Source organism: Lepisosteus oculatus, chromosome 9 (assembly GCF_040954835.1).
Source record: "Lepisosteus oculatus isolate fLepOcu1 chromosome 9, fLepOcu1.hap2, whole genome shotgun sequence".
Taxonomy (NCBI): Eukaryota; Metazoa; Chordata; class Actinopteri; order Semionotiformes; family Lepisosteidae; genus Lepisosteus; species Lepisosteus oculatus.
The window spans coordinates 7,257,501-7,284,567 of record NC_090704.1 but is presented as its reverse complement, the minus strand read 5'-3'; the positions used below and the strand labels follow the sequence as shown (position 1 = coordinate 7,284,567).

The window sequence follows — 27,067 nt, the reverse complement described above, 5'->3', positions numbered from 1 at the left end:
AAATTATTCACTTTGGGATGGGGAAGTTAAAACATTTAGGAGAAGCTATGAAATGTTTTCGAATATAATAAAATAGGCTGTAAATACTTAAATATCCAACTCAGTTGGAAAAAAATTTGTTTGCATTCTCAAATACACTGAATAATGAATAATAAATTGTGAACACTGTCAGACTGAAGCAGCATTACTCACAAGTGATGTCTTATTCATAAAAAATAAAAGTGTGGCCACTGATGGTGACTTATTCATGATACACTTCAAGTAGTCAGGCCTTAGGTCTTCATTCGTTCATCAGTTTATTTAGATTGAAAAATGTGTATTAATTTAGGTTATACAGTATCTTGAAAAACAATTCAGCTAAAGTTGCAGAACTGAATAAGATTACAATATCATCAAATTCACTTTTATAATGCGAGTCTTATAATGGGACAGCTGTCTAAAGGCATAATCTTAGACCTTGCTGTTCTATGGGGAAACACAGGTTAAAAGCTAGAAAGGAACAAACGTATATATAAAACAACGTTTCGGCCATGGAGCATTCTTCAGGTGTGAGTCTGAAGAAGGCTCCACGGCCGAAACGTTGTGTTTACTTTCTTCTCTTTTCAGCATGGAATAAACCTATTACTTGTTCCTTTGAAGCCTACGCATGCTGACGCAGCTACCAACCTGAACTATATAAGGTGTGTACTTCCGAGTTCCAGACTATTGCAGTTCTCACACATACAGTACACTCATCTATTTTTATATTTCCCAACTCACCTTTCTCACCTGCAACACTTACGGTCCCATTACCAACCCTACTTTGAGAAGCTGTATTTTCAGGAAATTTAAAGTGAATGATTGGTGCCTTTTTGGCATTCATTCTTCTGGTGTAGTGTGCGGTGTGATGTGCAGTTTTGCCAAATGCCTGGAGCACACTAGTGGCATACCTTTTTAAAACTACTAAATGCCGTTTAAAAGGAATGGTTTATTATCAAACTATTTTCTGCCACCCCCCACGCACACATACAGTACACTATTTTTCCGATTGCTAGCTGTCCCTCAGATTCATCCTCCCTGACAGAAGATTACCATCTCTCTCTTCCTGCCACAGATGGGATTAGATAAGCAAACAGCACTGAGGGTCCATGTAGAAAATGTAATCTGCAAAATCCTGGATTATCAGGCCACCTAGGGATACTCTCGACTTCTTCAGCCCAGCTTCGGACGGTTCATCCATTATAGATAAATCCGTCAGGCCTCCAAGACATAAAACACAAACATTCTGACAAAAGCTTTCCCTTTTGTACTGAAAATCTTACAAGCTTTAGCAAAATGCTATATTACTGTATCAGAACCATTACAATATTTGAAGTGACCACTTGCTGGATGAGATTAGTGTCAGGTTCTTTATATTTTTTTACTATTTCTACTGTCATGTTGAAGCTCACACAAACATTCTCATTAGTGACACAAACAAAAAGACTAGAAAGGTTCAGATAAATTTGACTTCATCCATCATCTTAGAAACATGAAGTAAATGTTGCACTTATTTTTCACTTGCACGTGAAGCACAAAAAACAGACAAAACAAACGTAAAAACAATGTTATTTCTATTAAGACATTCACGCAAAATAAAGAGCTACTTCTGATATCGACGAGCCAGGAAATTCATTTCTCTCCCTAACTGCCCTGGATATTTGTCTGTCTGAAATGCTCAGCCACATCTACCACAGACAACATGTGCACCTCAAGCTGTTACCTTTCAAAACAAAACTGTACTTTTTCAGACTTGCTTTGTAACCATACCTTTGTGCGTGAACATTGCCACATTCTTTATGTAGGTCTTTTTTTCTCCAAAAAGATACTTATTAGAGGGAGACCAGCATTACATGAGACATGGCAAAACCTGCACTCGGCTGCAATTGAAAGAAACAGATGTGGCTACTGTAGGACCACAGTGCCTGTATGATCGCTCAAGCAATTGGCTAAACACAAATGCAGCACAAGTGCCAAATGGGAAACCTGGCATTAAGCAATCATGTAGATGGGATTAGTCCATCACTGCACTGATTCCTCAAGGTCAGGAATGAGCCACGATAACTGGAAATCAAGAGTCTGTAGAGATGACATTCATTTAACTATTGCAGCCATAAAAGTAAAATGACAGAATGGAAAATTAAGTCCCGTTCATTGTCTGAATTTGAAATGAACAAGAAAACTACTTAAATATTTTATTTTTTAGCCAACATAAAAAAATCATAAAGTACTTCAAGCTTATTAGCTAAATGCTCTTGAGCAATATAAACATTTTATCTAAAAGCTAAACCATGTCTTACAGCACAATGGACCAGAGGGCAGCACCAAAGACTTAATAGCTAAACAACATAATGTACATTAAACTCTCTCGGAACATTCTGTTACTCTGCTAATCAAATCACAGAAAACTCTCTCCTCATTATCTATTCACTGAAATCTGAGCATGGTCCTTATTTTCCTGACAGCTTTCTAGTAAATTAATAATATATTCCCATATAAAACATAGCAGAAAATCAGTCTCCAGATATTGAAAAAGTTCCTTGTTTTTAATTTACTAAGAACATAAGAAACCTTGCAAATGAAAGGTTATTCAGTCCACCTAGGTTAATATACATTGTTTTAAAACACATAAAATATTTGCTTGAATATTTACCACTATTTTAACCACCTTCTGTATCTTATTTAAGAGAATAAAAACAGAAACATTACATTGCATGATAATTTATTTCTCAGAATTGTCCTTTTCTTTAGACAGGCCTAGCATTCTACAAAACCCTAGACAGGTTATTGCTGCCAGCACATGTAGCTGCTTTCAATTTAAGCTGAAAAAGCTAAAGAAACAGAAAGATGACTACTTTTCCACCTGAAAATCTAAAGGTGTTACAGAGACTACAAACATGACTTTGTCAGTGAATTGCTGATTTACACAAGCAAGCAAGCCGTGTGCTGACCAGTTCTTCAAGGTGTGGCTTCCATATTTTGCCAAACTAAGACATCTCTGGCAGACACTGGATACATATTTTTGGCTGGATGTCAATTTTTAAAAAAAATGCCTGTGGTTTCTGAAACATGTGATATTAGATTTAACAGAAAATACTTAAAGAAAAACAGAAAATATAAACCACAGAACAAAAATAATTCTGCGCACATACATTATACACCTGAAAAGAAACCTTGGCTCAGACCTACCTGAAGCGCAGGGATCTTGATAAGTAGTTGACGCGAGTCCTTTTTACAATGAGTGTGGAAGCCATAGTTAATATTCCTCATTTAACAGCCGATGCTTTCTTTGACCCTTTATGGAGCAAAGACCATGCCCACAACAAAGACTCACGTTCACTCACACGCACAGCATGATCCCTACTCTCCCATAATACCTTAAAACCCACTTTCACTAAATCGCAAGGACCTCCGCGTGGTGGTTAAGCTCAGGGGAGTAATGCCAGTCACTACAACGCAGATGTCTAAGGCTTGTTCAGTGCTATACAGCAGGAGCAAGCACTTGGCTGCTTTGTAGAACACATTACTGCTGTCCACAGCAAGACCCACCCACTGATGTGAGCCTGGCTGGACACTACCCAGAATCCAGCAGACAAGCGACAGAACAGAAACAAAAGTAAAAACACAACGACTGTGGAGGCTTACAAAAGAATGAGGCCATTCGAACCAAAGGGAAAGCTCGAAAGACTGCTGGTATCTATATGAAATGCAGCCCCTTAAAATGATACTGGTCATGGTTAGAACTTAAACAGGTAACTTTGCCTATTTCATTTCAAACAATATCTAATATTTTATTTAACGGGTGATCATCAAACCAGTTCCCTAAAAAAAAAACAATGAAATAACTTATTTTTGTTGTTAGTTCGTTCTATTTCTTCAGTCATTCCAAAACATTTTGTTTCATTTTTGAACATCATGCAATACTTGTCTGACTTTATGCAGTACATGCTTTTAATGTATACAACAGCTTAAACTCTGAACAGTCGGAAAAAGTCTGCCAAGCGTAATCTTAGGGATTCCTGCAAAACAAAAGTGCTTAATGCTCCATCCAGTCATTAACTTCGCAGTAAAGAATCAGCATGGCTTACAGTAATGCTATTATCAACCAACTCGCAGTTTATTCCAGGAATCGATACAAAATCTCGGTTCTGCTTAAAGATCAAACAGCTGTTAAGTGAAACGGAGAAATTGCACAATAAGTTGCTTCCAAAAAAGAAACCCGAACCTCACAAAACACACATTACTACTATTTTTATAGATTTTACATATTTGCTGATTCTGAAACCATGGCAATGGAGAGCAATTTTGCAAACGTCTTCCTGAGTTTTTATATTTAAGCAGTAGAAAAAATCTACATGACTCGTTTCTACACTCTGACCTAAGCAGGTAAATCAAGAGCTCACTTACAGTACCATGCTGTCCTCTATACTGAATTCTGTGAGTGGTTTAGTCTGTTGTCTCAGGTTTCATATCCTAAGGTAGGGCTGGTATTGTGAACTGAGAAGGGACAGACTGGGTGGAGCCAGATGACATTAACCAAGGGTGTTGCATGTGAAAATTATTTTCCAAGCACACACTTGGAAAAGCTAGAAGATATAGGAGGTAAACTACAGAATATTTCTATTTAATATCTTTAAGATATTTGTGACTCTTCAGCTATAATTAAGAATAATTCAGTTTACTGGCCGTAACAATGATAACGACAAAGACTTTCAATGGCATTTGGAGGATTATGAAACCAGTTTTTGCCAGTGAAGCATTTACAATTCAGAAATCATCCAAAAATGTAAGATGACTATTTTATGTTTTAGTATTTGTCAAGGTTATCTTACAATTGTATAGAAATATCTATACAATATAAAGCCTAGTTCTTCCAGCACATCTGTCCATTTTTCTATCTGGAGGTTTAAGCAAATATTTTCAGGTGAAAATAATGTGATTTCCACAAGGTGGAGCTCAAGAGTGTCCAATGGGCTATGTACTGAGATCAGTTCATTAAGGTTTCACCCAATGTTGAATTAAATACATCAGCTGATGAAGCAGTTCGTAACACATTCAGATTTCTAGAATTTAGAGCCCAGTGCAAAATTTGCAACCCAGTGATCATTTTATGATCACTCATTTTTGTGATTTTAGGTAATTTTTTTGTTAATTATTTGATGAGTTGAAAAAAGCTTACAAGGAAAAGAAGGAACTTTGTCTAATTTCCAGTTCCAGCTGTCGGAAGAACTATTTTCATAAAACCACTTGAAAATGATTAACGTTTAACCCTTGTTTATATTTATTACTGATTAGATTCCTCCAAAACATATCACAATACAGAAGAGAGCTGCTTTATATCCTTGAGAGAGACTTTCACCAATAGTGGCATCACAGTGAAGATGCCCGCTGAGTGAGGTGACCATTTGCCACGTGCTAAGGTCCGAGTAACGCATCCTGAAAACAATCAGACAGCAGATGAGCGGCAGAATCCCACCTGTCATTCTCAGCCAGTCGCAGGGAAGGGAGCCGAAAACTGGTGTTCCGATCCAGTTTAGTCTGACTCTTCGTCCTCTTAATTGAGCCTTTCAGTCGTTTGCTGAGAAAACCCTAGGGAATGAGAAAAGGAAAAGGAGTCTGATGGGACCGACACTGCAGGTGCTAGCGAAGCTAATTTAAGGGATAAAATGTGGTTCTGTGACAGAAGAGTGAAAACGATCTGCAAATAAAAGGTAATTCTGAAGACAAAGCCTCACTATTGGTCTTGAGGAAGGGCTCTGTGGAGCTTGTAAAATCAATCATTAAAATTCTAAAAGAATCAGACTATTATACTTTCAATATTTCACTTCAGAATGCTCCTATGCATATCACACAGCAGTAGTAAACAGAGAAATACATTGCTTTTTCAATTTTGTATTGCGCTGAGGGGAACCAAGAATATATTTGAAGCTGCAGTGAATGTAACAGTAAATTGTTAAAAGAAAAATAATGTATGCTGTGGGAATTAAGGTAGGTTTAAAAGTACTGACTGGTCTTTGATTACCATGACTAAACCACTTTGGTGATGCAAGACTCTTACACAGAGAAAAACTGGATTATGAGGATAAACACAGAGGTCTATTTACTAGAGACCTGTCTGTGTTGGGGAGGAGTAAACTCAAAAACTCATTCAAAACGCAGGGTTACTTTAACATCTCAAGCCTGTTGCCCTAGCACCCTGCAAAATAGAAATACTGTTTATCTGAATGAAGAGCTTCCTGGGAATCTGACATCTCAGGTATTGAACTGAAACTCCCATGAAAACAATGCAGTGTTCATCATAAAACCCAAAAGACACAAATACCAAAGGGAGTTGCTCAAAATCTGAGGAAGATCTTGTGGGTTACAACATGGGCAACAAGTACAAATGATGCCGTACCTAAAATATTCAAAATATTTCATTATTCAGCAATGTTATGTGGCTCCAGTATTAGAAACAACAAAAACAAAGGGAGTGCTGCAATCTTGAGAAAAACAAGTTTAACAAGCATTTTGGAATCAACACAGCCCACAGTTACAGTACAATGGACTCAATCTCAAGACGTAAATCGCAGACCCTTTCTCTGTGATGCAATAAAGTAATTGTTTTTGTAAAAACTCAATGGTGCACCCTCGATGGCAAATAAGATCAGTCACCTTTTCAAAGATGACTACACATTTGTTTTTAACAATGCTCAAAGCTGGATACAAAATAAAAGCGCAAACAAGTTAGTTCAGAGTTCGTAAAATAAGTTAGTTCAGAGGAGCTCCAAGTTGTATACAATGCTGGACCAGAACCTCCTTAAAAACCATGAGAAAATCAAGGTTTTCACTCAGTTATTCTCTTCAAACAAATACTACAATGCAAAATTATTCTTTATTTTTGTGGAACTGATGTAAATTTTTCACAGGAAGTTATAATAGCCCAATCAAGCCTTGAATTAAAGAGATACCTTGGTCAGTGGTATTTGATTGACAATGACTGGTATTAAAGGCACTGTTAATTCTGAGATTAATTCCATTAATAGCTGATAATATGTACTTTATTAAGCACCCTAGAGTTGTACCAGAATGCACTTCACACTCATCATACTTCACTAATTTATAAAACTATTTCCCTGAAAACTAGTTTATGTTCTTAATTCATAGTGGGAAAAAACATTAACATTTCACAATCTCTGAACATCTAGAATATCACATTCCTGTATGATGTAAAGAACTCAGGTCTTCATAATGGGAGTTAGGTTCTATTAGCATAAAATTAAACATTTATTCAACTGGAACACTTATCACAGGGAGAACTGACAGTTCCAAAATCTGCTGCAGGTAGTTCATGCACTTGTCTACCAGTTCTTCTATGCATGAGTTAGAAGTGTTAATTCACTGTAAAAACGCTCGCCTTTGGCCATTCATACATATGTAAAAGTACAATAGACCCAGATTCAATGTCAACAAGTCAGTGTCTTCTCCTGGTTGTTAAATAGTGTTAAATTCTATTGCATGCAATTTCATCATCTGCTTGGCCACACTTAATGCTGATTAATTAGGCTGCCCATGAATTCGCTACCTACTGAACTTTATGTCTGATTTCATTATTGATTAACAGAAACTCCTAATTATTTTGAAGAAATGTATTATAACTAATGTTTTTTGCAACATCGGACGTTATGCAAACACAGCTGCTCTGCCTAGGCCAGACTTACAGCATGAGTGGTATAGTACGTTTTATAACATCTGGAGGCAAAAACAATTAAAAGAAAATGTCAATCATTGCCACTATGGGATATGGAAATCAAATAATCACAAGGAAATATTTATAATCAGAGTGTATTGAAAGCTTTCAAACCTACACCGCAGGTAAAGTCAGCCAGGTCTTCTGATGTGCCTAGAAGGCACCGATTGTTTTCAGAGTCACAAAATGCTTTTCTGCAAGGGACATCTGTCTGGGTATTTGTTTCTGTACCATTTGTGATTCCTTGTTAATGTAACTGAACTATTTAATGTACTGATTGGTTGATTAGTATAGATTAGTTGGAAATCACTCCATTAAACCACAGAAAATCTAAAAACATGCCTGTAAATCCCAAACATCCTCAGTGAATTTTAGTTATTTTGTGGGAGGTGTTGGGACACACGTTACACACAGTAATTATGCTTATGGTCAAAATGTAAACACAAAGCTCTTTACACAAGGCTCTGTAAACATTAATCTGATTGGACACTAAAGACATCGCAAACAGTTATCCTGATTAACGTATGTCATGTTAGCCTGTTGAATTCAAAATGCGATGCATGTAATCTTGTTTGGAGACATGCGTACAGAAAAGCATGCTAATGAACCCTAAAAATAGAACCGATATTTATAATGCCATGCTACCCGTTTTAATACAGAATTACTGTTTATTGATAAGATTGGAAGGCTAATAATTACTTGTGAATCATTTTTATGGCTAATGCTATACAAGAGAGAAAAGAAGGCATGTCATTTTTCAAATAAAAAGTGAAATGTATTACACGGTGAAATGACTTCTTTGGTTTTCAGCCGAAAAGGGACAGAAGTGAAGGTGCTTCAGCTACAATTTTCACATTGGGTGGAGTGAAAGAATGCCATAGCTCTTATCCTGTAACCCCCAAACAGTCTGTACCTCTTGCAGTTATGTGACATGCAGTGAAATGGTTAAGTAGAAGGTGGAGATTCAAAATCAAAACAGGCCATTTGAATCTCAGTCCTACTGTAGAAAAAACTAAAGCTTTAAAAAAAACACATTTAAATGATTAGTGTGAGAGCACACTTATTCTAATGCGTTTTGTCTTTTTTACCCTGGAGAATTGAGTAGGTCATCTGTTCCACAGAGCTACAATTTGCAATAGTGTCCAGTTCGCGATTAGGAAGAGACACACTGCAAGTCTGTTTCAGATTAGGCCCTAGCCCCTCTGAACATTTGAGAACAAATCCCCCAAATGGTCTGATGCTGTGAAAATGATTTCTTCCAGGTGAAGGCAAACACTTTTTCTATGCAACAGAAATAAACAAATATTTTAAAAATGGTCACATCAATAAAAACATAACCATACACACGCAATTCAGCCCTCAGATCTGATTACGTAACAAATGATATGGGATCTTTATTTTTCCATTCTTGAATCAGTTTAAATGGAAGACCTGTTTCTTAATGGATATTAACTAAAACCAGGTTTAAATGAGCCTATTTTAAAAAAAAACCTTATAAAGCATAGTATGCGTCAGTTACATACTCAAACTTTAAATACATTGATAAGAACTACAGCATTAAAACCGTCCTAAAAGGCTTTTTCTTAAACTCTTTAGAAATGCTGCTGTCCTTGGGCCAAGAGAAAGACGACATTCAAAGGTTATGTAGCCCAGCTAGGGGCTAGCTGAACATAGCTGATATCCGGATTCACAATAGTGCAATAGTAATCTGTGAGGCAATGTGGGATGTCATATGACACTGGACATTTTAAACACTCCTGAAGCCAACTTCCTGCTAGCAAGACTGGCAAAAAATGCAGGTTTGCACTTTAGAAATGTGCATAACAATCTGCGTACTTTTCAGATGTAAACTACCAGGATTTAAACTTTATTCTTGATATTCACTCATTTTCTCTGTTCAAGTTTACGGAACAAAAAATTCTAAACAAAATCTTGTATATTTTTTACACAGTCTCTTCAGTCAAAATGCTAAACTCTATATTCTAACAATTTGTTTACCTTTTTTAATGCATTGTCAAATTGTCAAGAAGTTGTAAATGATGTATCAACATTAACACCTATGTCTTTTTCTTAAGTAGCCTCTTCAAGTTGAGCATTTCCCACTTGGTATTTATATTGTATGCATTTACTAGTAGCATTTAGCTCTCTGTACTTGTTTATACTATATGTCATCTGCCAGGTGTCTGCCCGGTCTGGAACTTCTTAATCATTCTGAATTTCCTTTGCAGATTCTAACATGTTAATCCTCCTATTTTTAGATCAACTGCAGCTTTATACTGTAAGTATAGCAGAACCTTTGTGATTGATAAAAATTAATAAGAACAGGTAATAATACAGATCTGTGTGGTACTCCACTAATTAGCCAGTGCCTTTTGCACCATAATTAACAAATGCATTGAATTTGAATATTATCACTATCCAGCTTTGGTGCATTATGCCATAAGAAGCACTTTACTAAACGGCTCATTCTGGATTGTGAACTATTATGTGGTTGGGCTCTTTTTCCTGTGCTTTTTAATGCATTGCCCCTGTGCATTCCCAATTTGTCCAGCAGGACACATTTTGGGTGGAAATAAATCTTAAAATAAAAATCTAATAAATCAAGATTAAAAAGACATCATGAGCAGTCAACCCATTATCTGGGCACATGGAAGAAGACAGAAACGCAGCAAACGCTCCCAATGTTTAATAATGACAAATCAGACATACTGGAACTTTGAAAGGGGAGGAGTTCGGCCCATCCATAGAGCTGTTTTTCTCAGTGCTTCCAACTCCCGATATACTCCTCCTTCTTGGTGACCTCTCAGCAGACACTTCTGTAAAAAAGGCAGAGAGAGGAAGAGACAAATCAACTAGTGGAAATCGAATGCTGCCTTCATTTCTTGTAACTTCGGCAAAAGGCCGGGCTAATTTTTGTGCACAAAAAAAATGAGAATCACACAATCGCTTCTCTTAGAATCATGCCTCACTCTGTGTAAAACTAGTGCAGATTTTTTTTATAGTATGTTTCACTTGGACCAACATTTTGAGTATTTTAACTATTTTTCTCTTAGGAATGCTAAAAGGTAGTTTTCTTCCCAGCTTTAAGGAGACATGACATGCAGGTTTTGTGGCTGCCGTCTGCCATGGTACAGAGAATTAACCTATTACCGAAAAATAACACCTATGGGCTACACTCCTCAACATGAAAACGGAATATTCTAGATTCAAATTTATATTTGGTCAAAGGAAGAAGTGGCCTATATTGCTCTGCTGTTTTCACTCTTTTATTACACAGCGGATTCTCTTAAAGGCTGGTGGCAGTCCAAGGTGTTTATGAAGTAGCACACAGTATGACAGCAGGTGCATCAAATATTTTAGATTCAATCTTTCCAACTCGGCGCACAGCCGACAATACTTCAGCCCCTGGCACTGAGGGACCACCAATGTAGTGCTCAATAAGACAAGAATTCGCTCACTGCTGCAACTAAATCTTAAGCCTCCCTCGGGGTCCGCCAACAAAAGAGAGACGGTACAGAGATATAGCAAGTGCCAATCAGAGTGTCTTCTGGGTAATTCTCCCCCCTTTTCAGAAGGAACGGGGCGAAGGCTTTTGTTCTGCAGTTCGCTGGAATTTACAGATGCACCAAAACAGTCATCAGAAGAAAAACAACTTGAAAAGAATTGTTTGTGGAAGATTTTCTTTCAATCCCCCCTCCCCCACAAAAGCTAACTAAAGATGAAAGGATCAATACCCCATAGCTAATAAGTCCCACCGAAATGCATTCAACCCACCAGATGGACCCTTGCTGATCAGTGTGTTGCAAGCAAAAATAGCCCTTAGCCACCCTGTATGCCTACTGCCCTTTGGGCTTTGTGGAACTGTACCACACGAGAAACTTCACTGTTTTCTGGAGACCTATATTAGAAGCGATGCTCAATCTGACATGATGATGAGGTGGGGGTCTTAAAAGAAAACGGACGCTAAAAGCATATCACAATAAAAAGTTCAGATTCCTGCTTACAAAAAAAAAATCACAAATTCCAAATCATGAATGAAGTGTAAGAAAGATGCACGCTTTCATTAAGATGCCCATCGTTGGCTTTTCACCTGTTGAGACCACACGTAATTTAGACCTCTCTGAGGACTGTACACCTCAAAGTAAAGAAACACCCTTACTGCCCAACGCCAACCTGGGATTTTGAAAATGCCGCGCAGGATTGAGGGATTCATCTTATGTTTGGATGCTGTGCAGAATACCCGAGTCTGAACCCAGGTGAATGGACAGAAAAACTGAGCACATGTTTTAAGTATCAAGCATTTCAAGAGTGAGGAGCTGTTCAGTTCAATCATGCTATCCTGGTCTCTAGATCTCTAGCTCATACACATTTTGATCTGTACAGAATGGGATTTCCCCATACCTCTTTGTTTTAATAACAGCTAACCAAACACAATATTATGAGCCATTTGACACTAGCCTTTAGCTCTTAATAAGGGAATGCTTTAGTGGCCTATAGAGAGTGACAACCTTCCCTCTGGAACACTGCCCAGATTGAAGCAGTGTTTAGCCTGCAGTATTCCTCCAATGACAGAGACCTCTAACTTCTCCTGACGGAGTCAGTGACCTACAGACACATCAGTGAAGTGACTGCAGCATACAGAGGACTCCTGTCTGTCGTGTAAGCAAAGCACATGAGTATCGGCTTCAAATTCAAAGAAGTCAAACGCGAATAACAGCTGGCAAACAGAAGAAATGTGATTTGTGCCTTAACTTGGATGTCATGAAGCATATAAATCTTTCATATGAAAACGTGATGCTGAGATTTAAGAATAAACTTCGCCACAGCTTAACTGTGTTTTGTTACATACATTTTGTATTTCATTCAATGACAATACTGTTTGCTGATCTAATGAAAGTTATACAGTAGTCTACTTTCTGCAATACATCTTATGAACTCTCAACATTATGCACCAAAAGCATTGGGAATTTGGAGACTATTATATGCATAAGTGAAACATTGTTATCCTGGTAATATTGATACAGTGCACAACAAAAGAATGCATTTGAAAAGACAACTTAAATGAAACTAAAAATACTGTAGTTACCTTAGCCAGACTCTTGCCAGAAGGTTTTTAAAAATTACACATGCTTGACAAAAGTAATAGTTTGCAAAATTACGACAACACGTAGATTCACATCCACACTCAGAAATGGAACCTCCTAAAGTACAGGATAACACTCCCCAAAATGTTATTTTCCCCATGCAGAATGTTCAATATAAATACTGTATTATTCTCATGAGCCCCTGAGATGACATCCCTTAGTATAACATGTGAGAAACAAAAAACAGCCCACAACAACCTTCTGGCTCCAGATGTTTCAAGTGCACTGGATTAATTAACACAGAGGCTTCAACATCACAGTTAATAAGACAGTAAAAAGCACAATATAAAGATAAAACTTCTATACCTCTATCACAGCTGTTCCCCATCATTTGAAGAATGTCATATGGGCTGTCCAATTCACCTCTGGATTGGCCGAACACAGATCATTAGCCAATCAGTAAAGTGTACTACTTCCGAGTAGTGACCACTGCCTACGCACCAGATTTCTCCTCTCCATGTCTGAGTAGTTGAACTACGTCTTTGCAATTAATTTCCTTCGTACAGGCTTCTTCCTTGCAGACTCTCTCTCTTTCTCTCTCTCGGCTTCCGTCCTAACCTTCACTTTATCACAGTCCTAGATTTTGGCTGTCAGAGGAAGAGATTTTACCGCAGTTATTCAATCAATCGCTGTAACTGCACTACTCCGTTTCTCTCCACCTAATACCGAGCAGCTTCAGCAGTAACTCCTGCTCTGTCTGCCTGCTGCACCTCTGGGACAATGCGATGAAAAGATTTCTGAGGCAGTGACAGACGAGCATTAGGAGAAATTTATACCTGTACTTAACTGATAATCCAAAGATTCTTTAAACGGTTCTCTGGCACGACCTTAATCCTGAACACCTAATCACATTCCGTTTCATTTTCCGAAAAGCTGGGAACATTGGCACATTTTTTTACAGGGACTCCAGGTCTCTGTCCGGGAGTCAGTGCTGCACAGTCCCCTGACGAGGGCTACAGTGAGTGTAAGTACTGTGTTAACTAATCAGCTTTTCAGCTACAATCAATTTGAACCTTCCAAAGTCATGCTTATGTGATGGTTTAACACTGATGATATCGTCAGTTCAAATACCAAAGAGTTAAAATAATATCTTAACACATTTCTGCTCTTTATTCGATTACCGAGTATAAAGTGAGTAAACACTCTATGCTTCAGATGTATGAAGTTTAGTCATTTAAAGCAGGTTTTCACATTGAAATAAAAAATAAAGCTCTAACCAGTTACTCCAGTGATACTGTTAGTTCAAATATTATACTTCTAATACACATTTCACACTGAAAATAAATGTAAAAATTACAAATGTGCGGTACTTTATTAATAATCCTTATAACTTTTTCAAACATTCTGAAAATTCTTAATAAATGCAAAAAGTTCAAAAAGCAAATGGAACCCACATATTATGGTTTTCAAGTATGACACAAGAAGACACGCAGGTAGTCCCAGAGCATTTCCTGCAAATGATAAGTCACCTTACAGTAAACTCAACAGTCCTCAATGTCTGGCATTGTGTGGCAAACTGAGTTTTTGCACGTTCGCAAAGAAAACAGTCAAAGATCTGCCTTTTCCGAAATGAGCATGTTGCTATCCACCATTGATTTTTATCAGTGGGGAATGTGATGCTTCTTCCTGACTTGGAGTATTCAATTACAACCAAGTTCTGCCGTCCCTCAAAACGCCATTAAATATCTCAAACCACCTGCACGCTAAACATACTGTACAGACAAAGCTTGAAAGTGCCTATTAATAATAAAATCTACTGAAGATCTAAAACAATGTACTGCATCAGAACCTCACCGTATTTTCTACATGTTTAGGTACCTCCACCTTTGAACCTTAACCTGGAAAACAAGCTGGCAGAAGTAATAGGCAACCATTTTCTGTCTATGTGCTTATATCGCTGTCTGAAGCACAACTGAGATGTTACAACACAACAATGGCTGGAGATGTTTAATGACACCGGAGACTGAAAAATAATGGTTTGGGATTTTATTCAGTAACAGAAATAGCTGCTGCATTCCGAATAATTTACGAAGTACCTGAACATGATCCTTCTGAAGGAATAACATTAATCTCCTTCACCCATCAGCCAGTTATTATACTCATATTCAGATGCTTTTTCAAATCACAGGAACTGAAACGAGGTTCAGTTTACATTCTGCCCAGATAGTAGGTTCCTTTTACACTGCATCCTGCAAGACTGTTTCTTAAATAGGGCATGCATGTCTTTTATTGTTTCCACGATCCTCAGGATCTCACCTTTTCAAAGGGTACATAACATTTCTTCTTCCAGCCCTACTGTCCCAAAAAGCTGCAGGTCATGCTGATGGCGTGGGAGGCACATACAACAATCAGAAACGAAACCCAGCAGTACAAATCAGATAGGATATGGCAGGCTTTTCAAATTAACAGCAAAGGCCGGCTCAGTTAACTTGTATCTACGCAGGCAGATTCATCAATTTCAGGGCAACTCCCAGTGGACAACACATTGATCCATTCCAATGGAAAAGAGCCGCTGGCTGCCAACTGCAGCATTACACTTATGCAGGAAACATTGGCTCATTAAAGAGTTCATACAGATGAGAAGATGCATTACTATTAAAATTAACTTATTCCACAAGGGCACGTGCATTAATACACATTCTATACACAAATACACAAACAATGAAGATTAAGTCTTTGCGCAGCTGGAAATCTACATAAATTTAAAGATCTGAAGGCAGATAAATCTATAGAAAAACCAAGATAAGTGCTTCATGAATACAATGCCTATTGTTGCAACTGAGTATTACAAATATAGAGGTACTTCAGACTACATTTTTTCTGTTTTTATTTGATAGGGGTATTTCTAATTAATATTTCCTTGAGGTATGAATATACTTTTAAAAACTTGCATTCTATATTTCTATTGTAGTTTAAAAAAAACTTAGAATTCATACTTCATGACATGATATGTGTTTCAAGTAAGAAGCTAGAGACTTGTATAATTTTCTATTATACATTTATTTGTGGTTTTAAGTCTTCACTTACAGCTTTTTCAGGCTTCAGGTACTCCACAGCAGTGCTGGTGTTAACATCCCTAGACCACGACTTACAGCACACTGCATTCCAAATCACTAACATCATTGCAATGTGAAATAACTTAATTTCAGAGCTATTGCAGCATTTATGGGGTTACCTACTCTAATGTACAGCAGAGGCAAGGGACTGACAAAACAAATGGCTGGCTATCTTACTTAATGACAGCTAAGATTCAATTTGTTGTAGTTGGAAGTGTATTTCTTGCATTGATTTAAAGATTAAGTAAAAGCAACAGTAATTATTAAGTTCTAAAGCAATGTCCCCACACAAATTAAAGATTGTTGAATGATTGCTATACATCTAAAACAGTTTAATACGAATCTTAATGCGTAAGCAGAAGTTCAGGTTTTAGAACTATCAATGAAAAAAAGATGCTTTCGAACATTAAGTGCAGTTTTGCCTGGATGACTACTGTGTATGGTACAAACACTAATCAGCTGTGTTTGCTTTTTAAAAAATGTAAATGATGTATTTCTATATTTAAAATGAGCACACCAATCCTAAAAAGACTGAGATAATAGGACCCCAATTGGAACTCATTCAAAACTGCGTGCATGTAGCTTTCATAAATCTGTGACGTTCAGTACAGAACACGATAAATGCTGCAGATTCAATCTTTCTTCCTTACAGACAGACCTTAGGGTTCTCATGACAACAATGGTTTGCATTTGATGAGTAAAGTAGACACATGGCGCAGTGTTGTTGTTGTTGTACTTTGGTTGAAATGTCGCGACTTTTCACCTTCTTTTCCAGCTCAAAAGAGAATCTGGAACCAAGCCAGATTTCCTGAAGCCAACTATACTGTTCTACATAAATAATTAATCTGGTCCATCAATGCTTAATATCGGATATCATCTCGATGATGTTCAGAGGGTTTTAATGTACGAGAGGCCTGAGGTGAAAACAAGATAATCTCGTCAAAGATTTAATCATTGAGAAAGCCAATAAAATGCTGACATGGGCTGTTTCAAATGTTAAAGTCTCAGGGTGACTTTTAATGGGATAATAGAGGCTTCATTTCAAAATCTATAGACAAAGATGAGATTGTGATATGGTAACTGGAGCAATAAAGTGGAATATAGATTTTGGATATGGTAACCTCCACACAAACCCGTGCATTACAAATAGTTTTAACGTTTCTTGTGTGCCCATACTGTACCTCAGAGGGCACAACAAGATTGAGGAATAAAAAAAAAAAACATTTGAGAATGAGATTAGGAATTTGTCATTAAAATGAAGAGCTTGGTGCTCGCTCCTCTCTCCCCAAACACCCACGTATTTAAAAGAGATTTTGAAGAGTTTTTTTTTTTAACAAACCAACAGTTTTTTTCCCCTAAGGAAGCATTCTGAGTGCCAAAAGATTCACAACTTGCTGCAGAAAGTCTTGGCTCCGCACGTCTGCTCCTAGGTCAGCAGCAATGCTTTCAGATTTGCATTAGGAATATATGGGATTAATTCCAATTACTGATTAACCTTGCTTTGGAACATTAAAATGTTTTTGATGTATTAAATTAGCATGGTTTGCCCATTTTGCTTTAATCAGTGATCGTATTTAAGCATAGTTAAGACATTAATAAGGGGAAACTAAGAATTACACTTCAGTATTAATCATTGACACTGGCAAGCAAATGACCATCTTCATATTTGTCTTAACCCGATACCCTGACCCAAGAAAGAGTTTAACATGTGGTGGGGTTACAACCACTTTCACCATAAATTGTGGTTGGAGCCAATTTTACACCATGACAGACTGTTATTTAACACATAAACTAAGTCCTTAACTAACTTATTTTTCTGGAGCTGAAGGAAAAAAAATATTTTTTTTACTGAATTTCCAGCAACAGAGGGAACCTCCTTGCCCACATGGAATCTTTAAAGTACAGGGTCTATACAGTAGGAATACAGATCATAGTTCTGAAAAGTAAGGAAATCTGAAACTCAATGACTCAGTATACAATAGGTTCCTTAAGAAATTAGCCAGATCTCACTTTGATCATACAGGTATGCTTGTTTGAATTATATACATATAAAACTAGAATGTTTTTCTATATTTTACCCCAATCAATATTTTGCTTACTAAAATTACAGTACTATGTATCTACACCAGTCATATTTCTTACTAACAGCTGATTGTAAGATTTTAAGTACAGCAATTGAATGACACGTTACAGCTGATGAATGATGAATATATCAACTTGCCTATACCCTTAGGGCTGAAAATTAAAAAAAAAAATAAACACACAGGCTATCACAGCTGAACTTTATCTTTGTTATAGTATATCGTATAACTAAAACACCTACTCTGTAACATAAATGGGTATTTCATGCAGACATACTACATGAAATAGTTCATGTAGAAATACTACATAGATATACCTCAAAGCATGTCATTTAATTGAATTAAAAAAATGCATCCATTGACTCGGCATTCGTTTGTAAGAATGGAAATTTAATATTGACCTGGCTCAAGTCTGCTGCAGACAGACATCTGTGAGAGCAGACAATTCAACCCCCTTCATATGGGACAATTGTCAGATGACTCCTATCCGAAATCATTTTGAACCTTATTTTGAGCACGAACCATGCGTCTACTGACATGAAAAACCCAGTTAATTGTTCTTCCATTCTACCCTTCATCTGCGCTGGATTAATTTGAGACTAGACTCTGCTTCTATTTCTGGTAGCTCGTTCCTCTGCCAAACTGCAGCTGGCAAAAATAAGGAGCTATCAGTAAAATTACAAGTCGATTGAATTTAAAGAGGTCATGCAGTGATAATGCAGAGCTTCTGAACCTCACACTTTGTCTTAAGCACTTATAATCAAACTAGTTTCCCCCTCTGTCAGATCATTACAAGGGCAAACGGTGTGTTTTGAGGTCTGTCCAAAATTACCTCACTGCTGTCCTCAACAAAATGATTTGCCATTTTAAATCAAAGAAACAGCAAAACAAAATCAATGTTGTAATAACTGGTTAAGAGTGGGAGTGCCCAAACAAAAAATCCTTAACTGGTGTCATAGCAAACCATCAAGAAGGAATCAGCAGACACTGAGGATACCCTGCTTCTAAATGGAACCAACACTATTCCACAAACACTTTAGAGCTTACAAATTTGAAGCCAGGCAGAAATCAAACACTGCTGAACGGCAAAAGTAAAACAAGACCCCCACAACTTTTCATTTGTAATATCAGACATGCAAATCTGAGAAGAAAAATAGATAAGTAGCACATCACACAACTAAGACGACGAATTCCTTTCAGCTCAAACACTACTTGATTTTCTGGTTGCCACACAAAACAACACAAGAATAACATACTTTAGTCTACAAAAATCAAAATCTACAGGCAGTTCAGAAGGAGAGCAAAATGCAAAGCTACTCTACACCCTCCTGCTAACCCAGCAGAAACCATTTCCAGCACCAGCCGCTTCTACAGAAACAACAGAAATTGCCAGCGCTGTGCTAGGGAGCATTTGTAACAGGATTACGAAACCGTTAATCTGACGTTTCAATTACCCTTAAATCAGGACCAGCCAGCACAGAACCTTACTTTGCTGGCCATGCTGAAGGAACAGCCCATTGTACAACGAAACAAAGGGCCTGGGTTTTTGGCTCTCAACAGAATAAACAAGTCTCCATTACATATTAATGTATATATTTTGCTATGGCCTGTGGGGCGCACTTACAGTGTATTACAACACTTTTTTGTCCTGCACCTGTAAACCATTTGCACGTAAAGGATGCGAAATGTTTCAGTCTTCTGTTTAAGGACTATTTTTTGGGGAGCACCAATGTAATCAAGCGAGACGACAGTTTTCAAATCCACAGTTTCACCATGTCTTCCCATTCAATTCCACCACCACATCACTTAGTCTTTCATAACAAACAACGAAAAGACCACAGTAACTCCACAGTATGCACTGTGTATTATACCTACTGAATGCGCTTGCCAAAAGTTTATCGTCAAAGTCACTTCGTATTTTTTAAAAGCTTCTAATAACTGAAGAACACAGGGAGACGTATGATAACTTACCTGCCTGTGCACCAGCTGCATCTATTATATGTGAGTTTTTTTAATTATGGCTAAGAAAGCAAACTAGTCTCCTATGCATTTACTATGCTGTAGCAAAAATGATCTGTACCTGTACTCTATTTCATGAACACTGAAGACTCTCAAAACCTGACACCAAGATGATTGATGTGGCCATGTGTATCGGGTCATCAGCATCTTGTTTCATTCACATTTATTGCAGCTTGCATTTTACTGTAACGTCTACACCTATACCCCAGGGCACTCACTACCTCAGCCCAACACTGTCAACTGACAAGAAGGAATGTTTACATTCTACTCCTCTCCTCAGGTGATAAACCAGGTACCAAAAGCTATTTAGGGAATTCAGACAGAACCTGTTTTAGCCAAAGCGAAGGCGCTGAGGTAACCTGTAACTCCAGGCACTGTTCGTCCTCAAACCTGTTTGTCATTTCTGCTCCACTCCTGGAATTACTCACCGGCTTGCATCACCTCCACTCTTGTCTCCTGTTCTAAAAATAATTTAAACTTCTCCCAAAGAAAAACTATCATTTGCCATTTAATTTAAAGAGTGATTTCTCAAACAAACTCATTCATTTGGAGGAGACATTCTAAATTAAAATGACAAGTTATTACTATTGGGTTACCGCTACATTTTGACAGCTGGTTAAAGTATGAGGGACACATATTTATAATGCCTTCTCATCTCTATAAGATGTGATATTATAAGCCACAATCTTTAAATGAAGATCAATAAATAGGACACAAACACGATTAACGTGATAAAGCTGGCTCACTCCTGTTGTCTTCCACCCAATCAAACTGATAAGTAATAATAAAATACAATTAATTGAATAATGTTCAATTAAAATAGCATTCAGTATATCTTGGGGGAGCTGATCCAACAATGTCAACCTAAGTTTTATCATCTGTTTTATAAATAGCTCTCTTCACAGAAGTACACACAAACTAGAGGCAGCATCAAACGTATGTTAGGCCCCAAGACCCACACTGTAACACTATTTGATAGCTGCCCTCAGAGGCATTTTTGGTGCACCTGTTACTCTTTTCTCTTGACTCTGACAAGAGCTGTAAACTCCAGACAAAGTTTGTGACAACGAAGGAGATCAGCACACAGGGGTGGTTTGCTCTGCGTTTTACTCATTACAGTAAACACGCAAGAATCACAATCTATCTTAAAATGTGCTATTCTCCACTCACTTGTTTACAGCACAATGTGGGTCCTGCACAATGTGCCTGTGTCACAATGTGATGAAACTGAAAACCCTTACATCCTGTCGTGTTTTTTTTTTGTAAATCCAGACAAACTCTGAAAACACAAAGTACCACGCAAAAAAAAAGTACAATTCGTCCACAAATCCTCAAATAATCACAGATGTAGAACATGTTTTCTACCATAAATTAAAATTCATCATCAGAACAGTGTGGCAGATGAATGGCAGTTTCTATTTCCCCGAATTAAAAAAAAGAAATCCTAATTCATTTGCGAGCGAAACCGAAAATGTACTTGAGTTTTTATTTTAATAATGTTCAAGGGGAGATATGACGCTCTTCAGAAGTGACAGCTGGTGTGTGACAACTGAACCAGGTCATGTGGTCCCGCATAATATCCGCATACACGTCTCATAACAGATCACCACCTGGCAGTGTCGGAGGATTTTCCAAAATGGGTTAAGCATGGGGGAGAGGGAAAAGACCGCTGCAACCAGCTGTGTCGGTGGCAAGTGCTTAATGCGGATTCCCTCAGCATGGCCACTGGTGAAAGGCAGCAGTAGCGGGGAACCGGAAACACAGACGTCCATCATTCCCGGAGAACACAGCGAGCTTTCCTTAGATCACGCTTCTTAAAAAGAGCTGTGTGAAACCTAGATGCGGAGAATAATGCCGGTTATGGGAATACCATGCATTCGGTGCCTCCTGTGTTTTAGCCCTCAAATCAACCTTTGAACCCTCTTCAGGAAACGTAAGGGAAAGAACATGTTTTTTTTTTAAGTTTATCGATTTTTTTTAGCAGAACAAAAGTAGCTTCAAACACTCCGATACAAACGCTGAAACAGTCCGATACAATGAATAATGACAAGGGTTTCAATTCTACATCAGCGTTATTCCCAAGCAAGTCATTTTTTCCTTCCACATTTTGAAGCAAACGTTAAATAAAACTATTTTTAACGGCGAATTGCATTTTTGACAGGAAGCGAAAATAAACGTAAAAGGAAAAGCTCCAAAAGCCCATAACTTCAAAACCCAGCCACATAAGAAGGCGATGGGACCAGGCACTTCTTCGCCAGGCTTTCTACAGATTGAAGTTGGGTCACTTCAACAAGTACGGATGAAGTGCAGTTCAATAGTAAGTACAGTGGTCCATTACATTAATTGAATACGTCAATCAATAGCTTAACCAAACAATTTCCTCCTAAAACAGTTATACGACAGATGGATATAAGATATAATCAATGTTAACGTCTGTATGGAGTGCTGAGGGTTAACAGTGCAGTTCCATGTGCAGTACGTAAAATACAGTAAATGACATGTACTACAATACTTTTCGCAGTTTTACGCTGCAGGCAAAATTAAAAAAAAAACGTGCTTTTAAAAAAAGTTTCTAGTTTCATCGCGCATTCACCAACACGTGAAAAACTGGGATTCAATCCTCCTCATCACTTTCATAACCAAAAGCGCCGCAAGTCATTTACCTTCAAGGGGGAAACGTTCGTGAATTCAATATTAATCCCTGAATAATGCTGGAGACCGGTTTTAAAAAAAAAACTACACATGATTTGAAAAAAAAAAAGGTACCTACCTGTATACTGCATGTTCTGAAAACGGATATTCACGCTCCCTATCCGCCACTGCATGTGTGAGACTCAAGTTCGCATCTCGCTAGCACTCGCACGTCGCTCGCCCCTAGACACTTCGGAATGCAGAAAAGCCTGAGCCCCAAGCCCGTCAAACCCACCCAGCCTTTCTCTTCTGTTGCTCCATTGAAAGAGGCGCAACAATAGCGGCCCCTCTCACTCGGGTTCCCTCCCTGCGCGCACACACACACACACGCACACGCACGGGGCGCGTGCTCCGCTCCCGGGGGATGCCTCAGAGCACCAGCCGCTCGCCCAGGGAACGAGGAGTCTCACTCGCTCTCCATCCAAGTCTCCCCGACGGTTTCCAATCCCTCCAACCTGCTTTTTCCATCTTTGGGAACGGGGGGCGGCAAATATTTTCACGGTCCCCCCTTCTCAAAGACATTCTGATGTATGTCAGTCCGGGGCAAATCCAGCTGCATTGCCTTTTTGTAAGAAAAGGTAGTCACGGATTTTCTTTGGAAGTGTCACGCCTCTTCTTAATTCTGGGAATGTTCACGCTTAATTTCAATCATAATGCAACACGCCAGCGTAACGCGGAGAGTTTGTTAGCCAACCCCCCCCGCGTGAGTGGCACTTGCACAAAACAAGTTGAAATGAATATAAAACAGATTCTGAGGCTAAAGAAACGACTTGTCCGTTTTGCTTTACCAGTTTGCAAAATGCGGAACACTAAGCAGCATCACTCTTTAAAAGCATACATTTACGAAACTTCCAGCAATTCGTGTACGGTTCTCAATCCCCAAAACAAACACGCTTAAAACATTCATGACCAACGAACACTTAGTTTTTGACCATTTGGCCCACCTGCCTTATTTGGTTGTAACTAATTGATCTGGGGATCTCATCCATCTGTTGTTTTGAATGACTGGGTAACATGTTGCTAACCCCCACAACTTTACATAAAACGGTGCCTCTCGTTCTCATTTTCGAATTAACTTCCGCATAGTTTCCACTGTACCTTTTGGTTAGTTTTATTTCCTGTCGGCTTAGTTGAACTTCAAAAACATTGCTGGACAGCTTGCTCCAGACACATTCAGAAAAGAAATACATCTCAGTTCCTTTGAAACAACTGTGTCCTCAAATATCTACGGGAAGAAAAATAACAGGTTCCCTAGACTTATCTGTTCTGTAACACAAACTCTGTCTAAATCATTCACAATAGATGAATTTTCTTGAGAAAATACTTCTGCTCAGTGGAGGATTCTGTTTCACGAACTGTTCCTTGAAAGATTTGCTGAGTTAAAATGGTGTTACAAAGTAGTCACCACATTATTTGCAGAAAATAAATCTAACCCTAACCCTAACCCTAACCGGGTATAAAAATAAGATATTTTAAAGTGACCTTGTAGAGGGTTTATTAATGCCATGAATTAAAAAAAAAACACCAGTGTAAACCTGTCAGTCTGTTATTGGACATATTGACTCATCTTTCTATACACTCACTAAATCTAGAGACAAGAAGGATAGTGCTAGTTGTTAGTGACTAGTTCCAACTTAATACAGTGTAAACTAGAAATAGGCTGGAAGTCTGGCTGGGGGAAAAAACTAGACTTTCATGCATTATCTCTGAGAGAAAACACTGCATGAGAAAGCAAACCAGTGTGAAAAGCTGTGGGCTCAATGTATTATAAATTAATCTGCCATGAACCCGTTGATCAAAACAGTGTGAAGGAAACAGGAAATCCTAATTGGGTCTCTTCTCTTTTGCGTTCTAAGTTAAGGTTTGCTTACAAGATTTTTTTATTTAACAATAGCCTTTGGGACAAAGTGCTTTAAATTCTGAATAAGCTAGAATGTGATGGAACTCAGACCTGCTTTTCTTCACTGCTCCTAAAGCACCACAACTGCACTGGCTAAATATTTCCCAGTAACCAGAGATGTTACATCTGCAATAAGTCTACTGACTTTCTCTGGCTCATCAGTCCCACACAATCAACACTTACAAAGTCCTCCTTCTGACTGGGGAACCAGGAATGCTGTACTGCAAGGAGAGCTCTAGATACAGTATTCATACGGGTTGGGGGAGAGTTTAGGTAGTGAAAGTAAGAAGAATAAGAAACAGGAACAATTAAAAAGGGTATATACTGTACAAGTTCAGACGTTTTAGTGTTGGAAATTCTTCAGATTTTACAGTATGCATGTATTTTCCATTTTCAGTAGTGCATCAATGCAAATGACCAATCTTCAGAACTGAATTTTGTTTTGTTTTCGTTCTTATGTTTTCTTGTATATGAGATATGAATCTTTCTATACTGTATGTCTTCTTCTATCAATATGCTTCACCTAAGTTGTGGGGGAAATTCAACAAGAATCTGTTACTTGCGAACTATACCTTCTTTGAAATGACAAAAATACAGGAGAAAGACGATGTATGACAACAATAAAACTAAATCTGAATTCACCAATTATATAAACTTTTAAGACTCAAAAGTATGTCCTCTGATGGATAAATGTGCAGTTCACGATAAAAATATAAGTGCAAAATAATATAAGAGATAACTAATTCAACCTAATGTACAGTAAAAAATAAAATGTAAAGAAATCCTAGCTTTCAGGAAGTATTTATCTAGATCATAATGTGTCTTTTACTAGAAAAAAAAAAGAAAAGCACCAGTATCACAGTCTCCGTCTTGAAACCTACATGGAAATAAAATCTTAAGTATTCGAAGAGATTCTGAACATGCTTCCTGGAGCCAGTTCTTTCAACAAACTGTCAGAACAATGAACTGTGTGAATTATGCGACTGTTCTTAAAGCCTCTGTCAGTGAATCCTGGAACAGACATGATTGTGTAATACCACAGCAGTTAAGTCAAATGTTTCTCTCAGTTTCAACTGTAACAAAAGTAACAACCTTTCAGCAAAATATACTTAAAAAAACCCTATGCATTTTATTTTTCAGGAGAGAAATCATGCCCCTTTTCCTGCTGTGTATATTATATGTGCTTGTAATGTACAGCATTTGACAAACTCAAAGGTTTGTAACTCTGGTACTGATGCCTTCATGGTGCAAGTCCTAAAGCTGAATCACACCATGGACAGTCAACCACCACAGTTACTCCTAGAAACACTAAATCACATCTCACCAAACTGAAACATCAGGACTGGCTCCAGTAAAAAGGAAGTACAATGTCTTTCAGGGGTTCAAATCTGAAGCATTGTTGAGATAAATGACGTTTAAGTACCAAAAAGTTCAACAGCTCAAAACATGAAATTAAACAAGGCGGTGGCTCTGTGGCTAAGGATCTGCGCCTGTGGCTGGAAGGTTGCCGGTTCAAATCAAGCAGCCGGCAGAGGAATCCTACTCCGTTGGGCTCCTGAGCAAGGCCCTTAACCCCAACCGCTCTCTCCCTATCTGTGTGTTTGTGTGTCTCATGGAGAGCAAGCTGGGGTATGCGAAAAGGTAATTCCTAATGCAAGAAATTGTAAAGGGTTAATAAAGTGATGCTAAAACCCTGATGTGAGCATCTGCTGTGGTGAAAAAGAACTGTCACTCACAGGACAGTCCCCCCTTTTGTGTTTTTTTGCCATATTTTCTTGCTATAGCCAAAACCACTTGTTCTATTTCAGCTTTAAACGGAAGATGAATTGATAAATTCCCAATTGATTTGCACGATTCTATGTTTTGCAGCAAAATGAAAGCTGCAGCTGTCAACCCCCCCCAAAAAAATCAGAACAAATTACAGCGTGGCTCCCCTGATTGAATAGTTTCTAAACCACTGCCGATGAACTTGAAGTGACCTTAATGTAATTAGAGCAGATAACACAGTTATACCCCCACCCCTATTCCACTTCTGAAAAGCTAGAGATTTTACATGTCCTTCAATGAGAAAACTCAAGGTCTCAGAAAAAGAGACGGCACTTCCTCATCCCCTCTGCAGTTCTGTGCAGCTGTGATATGATGTTGCCATCTATGAAGTCGGCATGCTGCGTGGGAGAAATCAAAGATGTGCTGCTCTCACGTCCATCAGGTTTTGAACTGATTTAACGTTGCTTTGCTAGCCTCATTGGTCTGAAACAAAGACTTTCCTAACAAACGCCTTTAAACCTCTGCTTCGCCTGAATGCTGCAGTGTTTCATGTGCATCAGATGTGTAATTAGGCCATACGATTTTGCAACTGTCTTACAGGCCAGTACATTGGGACAGTGTAATTATCTCCTGTCTGGCCAGCTACATGGGGAAAAAAAGCA

General features: G+C 38.1%; 1 protein-coding gene and 1 long non-coding RNA gene across 7 annotated transcripts in view; one reads left to right on the top strand and one right to left on the bottom strand.

Moving 5' to 3' along the window:
• The window catches only part of rasal2 (RAS protein activator like 2), a 106,040-nt gene that overhangs the window by 22,541 nt on the left and 56,432 nt on the right, over positions 1-27,067 (bottom strand). For 5 of the 6 annotated variants that reach the window (XM_069194053.1, XM_015355852.2, XM_015355851.2 and 2 more), the window contains exons 4-5: positions 10,457-10,563; positions 5,495-5,607 (exon numbers count right to left, since the gene is read on the bottom strand). In XM_069194053.1, coding sequence (XP_069050154.1) covers positions 5,495-5,607; positions 10,457-10,563 — 220 coding nt within the window. Of the gene's footprint in view, positions 1-5,494; positions 5,608-10,456; positions 10,564-22,817; positions 23,307-27,067 lie in introns of those variants that run through there. The other variant, XM_015355855.2, reaches the window with a different exon arrangement.
• Positions 21,520-27,067, top strand: part of LOC107078426 (uncharacterized) — a 39,995-nt gene continuing 34,447 nt past the window's right edge. Inside the window, exons 1-2 of the long non-coding RNA XR_001479362.2 lie at positions 21,520-21,980; positions 22,209-22,364. This is a non-coding gene — a long non-coding RNA (uncharacterized lncRNA). The remainder of the gene's footprint in view (positions 21,981-22,208; positions 22,365-27,067) is intronic.